The sequence below is a fragment of the Carlito syrichta genome, unplaced genomic scaffold (assembly GCF_000164805.1).
Source record: "Carlito syrichta isolate Samal-C Ts95f unplaced genomic scaffold, Tarsius_syrichta-2.0.1 Scaffold300972, whole genome shotgun sequence".
In the NCBI taxonomy this organism is placed as follows: Eukaryota; Metazoa; Chordata; class Mammalia; order Primates; family Tarsiidae; genus Carlito; species Carlito syrichta.
In genome coordinates, this window is record NW_007245068.1 from 35,286 (window position 1) to 44,592 (window position 9,307).

The 9,307-nt window shown below is 51.6% G+C and overlaps 1 protein-coding gene across 1 annotated transcript in view; it reads left to right on the forward strand.

Annotated features, from left to right (window-relative positions):
• Positions 1 to 9,292, forward strand: part of PKN1 (protein kinase N1) — a 30,623-nt gene extending 21,331 nt beyond the window's left edge. Inside the window, exons 10-16 of the mRNA XM_008054739.1 lie at positions 1,800 to 1,875; positions 1,955 to 2,096; positions 2,905 to 2,998; positions 7,489 to 7,568; positions 7,645 to 7,720; positions 7,813 to 7,904; positions 9,112 to 9,292. Coding sequence (XP_008052930.1) covers positions 1,800 to 1,875; positions 1,955 to 2,096; positions 2,905 to 2,998; positions 7,489 to 7,568; positions 7,645 to 7,720; positions 7,813 to 7,904; positions 9,112 to 9,292 — 741 coding nt within the window. The remainder of the gene's footprint in view (positions 1 to 1,799; positions 1,876 to 1,954; positions 2,097 to 2,904; positions 2,999 to 7,488; positions 7,569 to 7,644; positions 7,721 to 7,812; positions 7,905 to 9,111) is intronic.
• Positions 9,293 to 9,307: the final 15 nt, after the last annotated feature.

Sequence of the window (9,307 nt, forward strand, 5' to 3'; positions counted from 1 at the left end):
ACCTCAGCCTCCCAAAGGCGCGGGATTACAGGCTGAGCCACTGAGCCCGGCTTCTACCTCTTTTTATCTACATCTATGTCTATCCATTTATCCTTCTCTGTGTATATCTCTCTGTCTCTGTTTCTACCCATCCATCCATCCATCATCCATCATCTGTCATCCATCCATCCGTCCATCCATCCACCCACCCACCCACTCATCATCCATCCTTCCATCCATCCATCCAGTCTTCCTATGTCCATATCCCCGTGTAGTAATTCTTACATGATCTGATCATCAGTGACCACTGAAAGAACAAGGAGGAGACAAGGGGTGCTTTCTCCATCCATCCATCCTTCCATCATCCACCCACCCACTCATCCATCCATCCATCCATTCATCCACCCACCCATCCATCCATCCATCCATCCTTCCATCATCCATCCACCCACTCATCCATCCATTCATCCATCCATCCATCCATCCATCCATCCATCCATCCATCCATCCTTCCATCATCCATCCACCCACTCATCCATCCATCCATCCATTCATCCACCCACCCACCCATCCATCCATCCATCCACCCACCCACCCATCCATCCATCCATCCATCCATCCAATCTTTCTATGTCCATGTCCTCATGCAGAAATTCTTACATGATCTTAACATTGATGACCACCGAAAGAACAGAGAGGAGAAAAGAGTGGCTAAAGTGGTGGGGCAATGTGATTGTTTCTTCCATTATAAAACTGTCCAAACCAAATGGAGAATATACTAAGCCTCATTCGATAGAACTTTCTGCAGTTCTCTTGTCCATGGGCCTATAGTGGTTGAGTTTTATTATGGTTGGGAATGTTCTATATCTAAAGTGTGGCCAGTGTGACTAGGGCATCAAAGTTTTGAGTTTATTTAAACTTTTTTCTTTTTTTTTGAGTCAGAGTCTCACTCTGTCACTGAGACTGGAGGGCAGAGGCTTGCTTACAGCCACTGCAGCCTCGACCTACTGGGCTCAGGTGATCCTTCCACCTTAGCCTTCCAAGTAACTGGAACTACAGGCATGTGCCACCACATCCAGCTAATTTTTTTATTTATTGAGAGACGAGGTCTTGCCATGTTGCCCAGGCTGGTCTTGAACCTGTGCGCTTAGGTATTCCTCTCGCCTCTGCCTCCCAAAGTGCTGGGATGACAGGTGTAAGCCCCTGCGCCCTTAAATATTAATTACTTTAAATTTAAACCACTACACATGGCGACCATATCAGACATTATAGTTCAGTGACTTGCACACCTTCTAGAAATTTCACTGGAGTTGGGAGAATTAAACTAGACCAGTGGTTTCCATAGGTGGGTGGGTGGCAGCATTACCTAGGTGGCTTGTTGAAGCAAAGAGTGCTGGACCCCACCCTTGGTGCTTCTGGTTCAGTAGGTCAAGGGTGGCCTGAAAATCTGCGTTTCTCGCTAGTTCCAGGTTAAGCTAATATCGCTGGTCTGGGACCACACTTGGGGAATCAGGGTACCAGGTGATGCCCTGGTTGCTGGAGTTGGATGTATAGTTTGTTGGGTCAGACTCCCTCCCCACCTCTGGAGGGGATCTGTTGCCTGCGTCTTGCTTTTCCAAGATGGCACCTCAGAAGGTGAGCAGTGAGTTGGTTGCTGACTGACCCCTTTGTATGTCACATGGTACTCTGGGGTTGAATTCGATGTCACGGTGATCAGAACCCCCAGATACTTGGGGTGCACACACTTGTGCTTCTGAGGGCTTCCTCGCCATGTCACCCACATCTGGGTGGGCATCTTCACCTTCCGGCCCCTCCCCCAGGTCACCTTCCGCAACCCTGTCATTGAGAGGATCCCTCGGCTCCGACGGCAGAAGAAAATCTTCTCCAAGCAGCAAGGTGAGGGGTGCTCCTGGGCCCCGGGGGAGAGGCCAGGGTCCTGGGAGTGTCACAGGGTGATGCCTGCCCCATTCCCTAGGGAAGGCATTCCAGCGTGCCCGGCAGATGAACATTGATGTTGCCACATGGGTGCGGCTGCTTCGAAGACTCATTCCAAATGCCACAGCCACAAGCACCTTCAGCCCTGGGGCCTCTCCAGTATCTGAGGCCCGGCACACGGGGTAAGAGGAGGCCCTGGCATCCTGTCCATCCATCTGTCTACCCATTCGTCCATTTATCTGTCCATCCATCCATCTATCCACCACTCACTCACCCATTCATCCATCTGTCCGTCCATCCATCCATTCATGTATCCATCCATCCACCCACCTACCTACTCATTTGTCCATCCATCCATCCATCCACTCACCCATTCATCCATCTGTCTGTCCATCCATCCTTTCATGTATCCATCCATCCACCCACTTACCTACTCATTTGTCCATCCATCCATCCATCCATCCATCCATCCATCCATCCATCCATCTATCCATCCAGCCATCTACCTGCCCACCTACCCTTCTGTCCATTTGTCTGTCCATCCACCCATCCTTCCATCTGTCCTTCCATCCATCCACCCACTTACCCATGCATTTGTTTGTCTGTCTGTCCAACCATCCATTCACCCACCTATCTGTCCATTCATCTGTCCATCCACCCATCCATCCACCCACCCACCCAACCTTTCGTTTGTTCATCCACCCATTCATGTATCTGTCCACCCGCCCACCCATCCATCTATCCACCCATCCACCTATCTGTCTGTTTCTCCATCTATCCACCCATCCATCCATCTGTCCACCCATCCATCCATCTGTTCACCCATCCATCCATCCACTCACACCACCCACCCACACACTCACCCACTTGTCTGTCCATTTGTCCATCCATCCATCTATCCATATCCTCTGTCCATATCCCCATGCCCCTTGTTGTTTCCTGAGTGCTGGGTGCTGGGTCCCAGCCACACGACCCTCCCCTCTGCTGCAGTGATATCTCAGTGGAGAAGCTGAACCTCGGGGCTGATTTGGACAGCTCGCCCCAGAAGAGCTTGCTGGATCCTCCTTCCAGCCCGTCAAGCCTGGTGAGTGGCCCCCTCCCTTCTCCCCATAGGCCTGGCCTGGACAGCTTCAGGGGTCCTGTTCCAGGCTTAGAAACCACCAGGAACTTTTCTGGGGTCACACAGCACAACTGCAGTAGGACCAGGTTCTCTAGCCTGGTTAAAAGCATGAGTTCTAGCTAGGCAAGGTGGTTCATGCCTGTAATCCCAGCACTTTGGGAGGCTGAGGTGGGAGGATTGATTGAGCCCAGAGTTCAAGACTAGCCTGGGCAACATAGTGAGAGCCATCTCTACAAAAAATTTAAAAATTAGCTGGGCATAGTGGCATGTGCCTATAGTCCCAGCTATTTGGGAGACTGAGGCAGGAGGATTTCTTGAACCTGGGAGGTTGAGGCTGTGGTGAGGCGTGAGTGTGTCGCTGCACTCCAGCCCGGGCATCAGAGTGAGACCCTGACTCAAAAAAAAGAGTATGAGCTCGGGGGCTGGTCCACCTGGGCTCCCAGCCCTGCACGTTGACGAGAGAAGTCAAGAGAGTGGTGTTTTCCAGGCAGAGGGACTCAAAGCCCGGAGACACCAGGGAGCCTGTGGGGTGGTGAAATTGTTCTTCATCTTGATTCAGGTCAGAGGTCGGCACTCATTTTCTGGAAAGGGCCAGACAGTCAACCTCTTTGGTTTTGTGGGCCAGACAGTCCCCATCTGTATCAAAGTAGTCCCAGAGGATCCATACATGAATGGGCAGGTCTGGATTACAGAAAAGCCTCTGTGGTAAACACTGAAGTTCGAATGTCAAGAACTTTCATGGATCACGAAATATTACTCCTTTTAAAAAAATTGTTGCCGGAAGTGGCGGCTCATGTCTGTCATCCCAGTATTTTGGGAGGCAGAGGCGACAGGATTGCCTGAGCCCACAGGTCTGAGCAACTTGGCCGGACCTCATCCCTACAATAAATCAAAAAATTAGCCGGGCATGGTGGCACATGCCTGTAGTTCCAGTTACTTTGAAGGCTGAGGTAGGATTGCCTGAGCTCAGTAGGTCGAGGCTGCGGTGGCCGTGAACATGCCATTGTACTCCAGCCTGGGTGATAGAGTGAGATTCCAACTAAAAAAAAAATTTTTTTTTAAAATTAACTGGGCCTGGTGATGCATACCTGTAGTCACAGCCACTCAGGAGGCTGAGGTGGGAGGGTCACCTGAGCCCAGGAGGTCAAGGCTGTGTGGTGAGCCATGATCCTGCCACTGCACTCCAGCCTGGGCAATATTGAGACCCTGACTCAAAGCAAAACAAACAAAACAAAAACAAACAAAAAGCACATGTTCAGGATGTTGGTTGTAGCAACTTTGTGTGAGCAAAGGAGCAGAAACAAGGGTCCATGAGTCAGGCCAGAGCAAAATAAATAGCAAGGTGGAATAGCATGCAGCCATGGAAAAAATGAGGCCGCTCTCTGCAATGCTGGCATACAGAGACTAAGACAGAGCATTGGGTGGGAGGTGTGAGATAGGAATGTAGTAGTGGTGGGCATGAGAGAAACAGTGCCTCTGCTGGTATGTTTGCCTGTGTGGGTGTAGAATTCAGCTAGATGCAGGGTGTGATGGCTCACACCTGTAATCCCAGCATTTTGGGAGGCCAAGACAAGAGGATCACTTGAGCCCAGGAGTTCAAGACCAACCTGGGCAACATAGTGAGACCTTGATCTCTACAAAAAATCAAGAAACTAGCTAGACATGGTGATGCACACCTGTAGTCCCAGCTACTTGGGAGGCTGAGGCAGAAGGATCACCTCAGGCCAGGAAGTTGATGTGGTGAGCTGTGATCATGTCACTGCACTCTAGTGTGGACGACAGAGTGAGACCCCTGACTCAGAAAAATGTGAAGTAACAACAGGAATACAGCTAGAAAGGCACCCAAGGAATCGCTAATGGTGACTGGCTTTGGGGGAGCAGCTGGGAGCAGGAGGGAAACGTACCTTCTTTGGTCACCTGCTTAGACTGCTTGAGTTGTTTTGTTTTTTGTTTTTGCTTTTTGGGTTTTTTTCAGAGAGAGGGTCTCATTCTGTCATCCAGGCAGGAGTGCAGTGGCACGATCATAGCTCACTGCAACCTTGAACTCCTGGCCTCAGCTGATCCTCCTGCCTCAGTCTCCCAAGTATCTGGGACTACAGATGTCACCACACCCAGCTACTCTTTAAATTTTTTGTAGAGATGAAGTCACACTATGTTGCCCAGGCTAGTCTTGAACTCCTGGCCTCAAGCGATTCTTCTGCCTCCACCTCCCAAAATGTTGGAATTGTATATGTGAGCCACTGTAGCCAGGCAGTTGCTTAGTTCTTAAAACAGCCCTAGGAAGTCGGTGTTCTTGATAGCTTCAGTCTAGAAATGAGAAACGGGCCCAGAGAAGGTCAACCGTCCACCCAAAGGGAAAGCCAGAACCCAAACCTAGTCCATCTGCCTTCAGACCTTACCCTGAGCACCGCATTAACCTGTGAACAGGTGCAACTCAGAGCAAAGAATGTCCTGTCTCTAGGCCCTAAGGTTTCTCCCCCTAGAAAATTAGCCCGGCTGATTTTTTTTTCTTCTTTGAGTTGGAATCTCACGCTGTCGCCCAGGCTGGAGTGCAGTGGCATGCTCACGGCCACCGCAGCTTCAACCTGCTGGGCTCAAGCAATCCTTCCACCTCAGCCTTCCAAACAGCCAGAACTACAGGTGTGCGCTACCATGCCCACCTAATTTTTTGACTTATTGTAGAGACGAGGTCTCGCCAAGTTGCCCTGGCTGTTCTTGAACCCGTGGGCTTAGGCAGTCCTCTCACGTCGGCCTCTCAAAGTGTTGGGATTACAGGCTTGAGCCACCGCTCCTGGCCCTGGTAGATTTTTTAATTTTTGTAGAACCAGAGTCTCCCTAAGTTACCCAGGCTGATCTCAAACTCCTAACCTCAAGTGACTCTCCTGCCTCAGCCACCCTTAGTGCTGGCATTACAGGTGCAAGCTACTGTACTCAGCCTGGTTCAGTTTTTAGAACAGTGTCTATAATACCTTCCTGTGGGAGGGATGAGACAGATCAATAGGTCATTGTTTTTCTATATTAAAAATTAATTTTGATTATTTTCAAAATTATATGTGCATGTGGTATAAAGAATTATGGGTAGGCTGGGCATGGTGGCTCATTCTTGTAATCCCAGCACTTTGGGAGGCCCAGGCAGGAGGACTGATTGAGACCAGGAGTTTGACACCGGTCTGAGCAACATAGCAAGACCTTGTCTCTACACAAAGAAGTAAATAAAAATAAAAGAATTGACCAGACTTGGTGGCTTAGTCTGTAATCCCAGCACTTTGGGAGGCCGGGACAGGTGGATTACCTGAGCCCGCGGGTTCAAGACCAGATAGGGCAAGTTGGCGAGACCTTGTCTCTACAATAAACCAAAAAAATTAGCTGGGCATGGTAGCATGTGCCTGTAGTTCTGGCTACTTGGAAGGCTGAGGCGGAAGGATCACTGGAGCCCAGCAGGTGGCCGTTGGGGTGGCTGTGAGCGTGCCACTGCACTCCAGCCTGGGCGATAGAGTGAGACTCCAACTCAAAAAAATAAATAAATAAAAATAAAAAATAAAAGAATTAAGGCTAATACCAATAAATAAAATAAGTACATTTGATCCTTGGACAACGCCTCAGGCATTAGGGGTGCTGACCCCACACAGTCAGATGTCTACATATAAATTTTGACTCCTCCAAAATGTAATTATCACTAACCTACTGTTAATGAACAGTTGAAGCCTTACCTATAATGAACAGTTGATAAAGACATATTTTGTAGTGGGGTGCGGTGGCTCACACCTATAATCCCAGCAGTTTGGGAGATGAGGCGGGAGGACTGCTTAAGCCCAGGAGTTTGAGACCAGCCTGGGCAGCATAATGTGATGGAGACTGTACAAAAAAATGAAATAAAAAAATCAGCCGGGTGTGGTGGTGCCTGTCTGTAGTCCCAGTTATTTGGGAGGCTGAGGCAGAAGGATCGCCTAGGCCTGGGAGGTCGAGGCTGTGGTGAGCCATAATTGTGTCACTGTACTCCAGCCTGGGTGACAGAGTAAGACCCTGATTCCAAAAAAAAAAAAAAAAAAAAAGAATAAAAAAATCTGTGTGTACACAGACCTACACGGCTCAAACCTGTATTGTTCAAGATAAAATATACTTGGCATGTAAAATGTGCTGGGGAGAAAAATCCAGCAGAAAAGGGGACAGGGAGTGCTGGGCTGTGTCAACTGACCACCTGCAAAGGTGACGTGCGAGAAAAGCCTAAGGGGGTGAAGGAGGAGCCGCCCAGGTGTGGGGATGAGTGGCCCAGGAGGAGGAAGCAGCTGTGCAAAGGTCCTGGGGTAGGAATGGGCCTGTGTTTGGGGCACAGGAAGGGGAAGAGAAGGGGAGAGAGGCAAGGATGGAGGAGAGGGGCACACGTGGGGGCCTTGAGTTTTCGTGGACGTGGGCCTCTCTGCCTCTCCTCGCTCTGACCTCTCTCTCCGCCGCAGAGTTCCCCGATCCAAGAATCCACCACCACCCCCGCGCTGCCTTCGGAGACCCAGGAGACCCCAGGCCCCGCCCTGTGCAGGTGACACCCCTCCCCTGGTCCCCGCTGGCCAGCCTTGCCTGCTATCTCCATCCCCACCAGTATCCTGTCTCCACAGCCCTCTGAGGAAGTCACCCCTGACCCTTGAGGACTTCAAGTTCCTGGCGGTGCTGGGCCGGGGTCACTTTGGGAAGGTGAGCTGAGGGGTAGGGAGTCAGGGGGCTGGGCTTCTGACCTGGGGCCTGGGCTGGCCACTGAGACCCCCGCCTGGCCACTGTGGATCCAGGTGCTGCTCTCCGAATTCCGGCCCAGTGGGGAGCTGTTCGCCGTCAAGGCTCTGAAGAAAGGGGACATTGTGGCCCGAGACGAGGTAGAGAGGTAGGGACCAGTCCCGGTCCTCTGGGGACCTCTGTCTCTCTCTCATTTTTGGCGGGGGGGGGGGTGTGTGTTGTTTGTTTGTTTTTTCCTGTTTCTTCTTTTGGGAAACAAGAGAGCAATTCCATCCTTGGAGCTGCAGGGAGGGTGGCTCATAATGGCCACTCGTCCTTCCCAGCCTGGGCTCGAGCCACAACTCTCAGAAAGCAGTTAATCATTTGGTCCCATTCAGCTCTGTAAGCTAAATGCTCTTAATATCTCCATGCTGCTGATGGCCCAGAGTGGTTGAGCAGCCTGCTCGAGGTTACACAGCCAGTTCAGGATTCGAACGTAAGGTCTCAGGCTCTGAAGCCGGTGCTCCTCATGGTGCCACCGCACTGCCTCTGTTTTGGGGTCAGGGCCTTGAGTTCAAATCCCACCTCTGCCAGATGTGCTTGGAGATTCTGGGACAGTCAGTTCTCCCTTGAGAGCCCGAGCCTCCTGATCTGTCAGGGAGAGGAATGATGCTTTCCTCGCTGGGTCGTCGGGCGGGTTAAAGGGAGGCCACATCTGAAGCCCTCTGCATGATGTCTGACCCCTGTAGACAGTTGGCGGGGGCTCTGAGATTGTCCCCAGTCTGCCCAGCATCCTTTTTAATAATCAGGACTCCAACTCGGAAAGGCTTAAACAAGTAATTTATTCGTCTGAATCAGAAAAGCCCAGGGATGATTTGCCTTCAGGCATGGCTGCATCATAGTGCTCAGCTGATGTTTCTCAGTTCTGCTTTCCTCTGTGGGCTTTGCTTGCAGTCCTCTTGTGGGGACAGAGATGATCCCCCGCTCCCCGGCAGCTCAGGTCCTCCACCCGCATTAACCCTCGTTCCTTAATAATTCCTGTGGAAATCAACCCGACTTGGCTTACCCATTCCTCAGCCAACCTCTGGCCAGAGAGGGTGATCCGATCGGCCTGAGCCGCATGCCCACCCCTGGCAGTTCCCCAAAGAGAAGACAGGGGACTATCACTAGGGTGAGGCGTAGATTCAGAGTGCCCGTCTAGCCGATGAAGCAGCTGAGGTTCAGAGAGATTAAGCCACTTGCCCAAAGTCACACAGCACCGTGAGGCCCTCCACAGACATCTGTGGACTGGGGACTCTGGGGAGCGTGAGAGTCGGGGTCCGGGGGTCGCTGGGCTCTCTCACCGGCGCCCCCCACCCCTCCCGTCCCCTCCCTAGCCTTATGTGTGAGAAGCGGATCCTGGCCGCCGTGACCGGCGCCGGCCACCCGTTCCTGGTGAACCTCTTCGGCTGTTTCCAGACCGCGGAGCACGTGTGCTTCGTGATGGAGTACTCGGCGGGCGGGGACCTGATGCTTCACATCCACAGCGACGTGTTCTCCGAGCCCCGCGCCGTGTGAGCCTGGCCCCCGCCC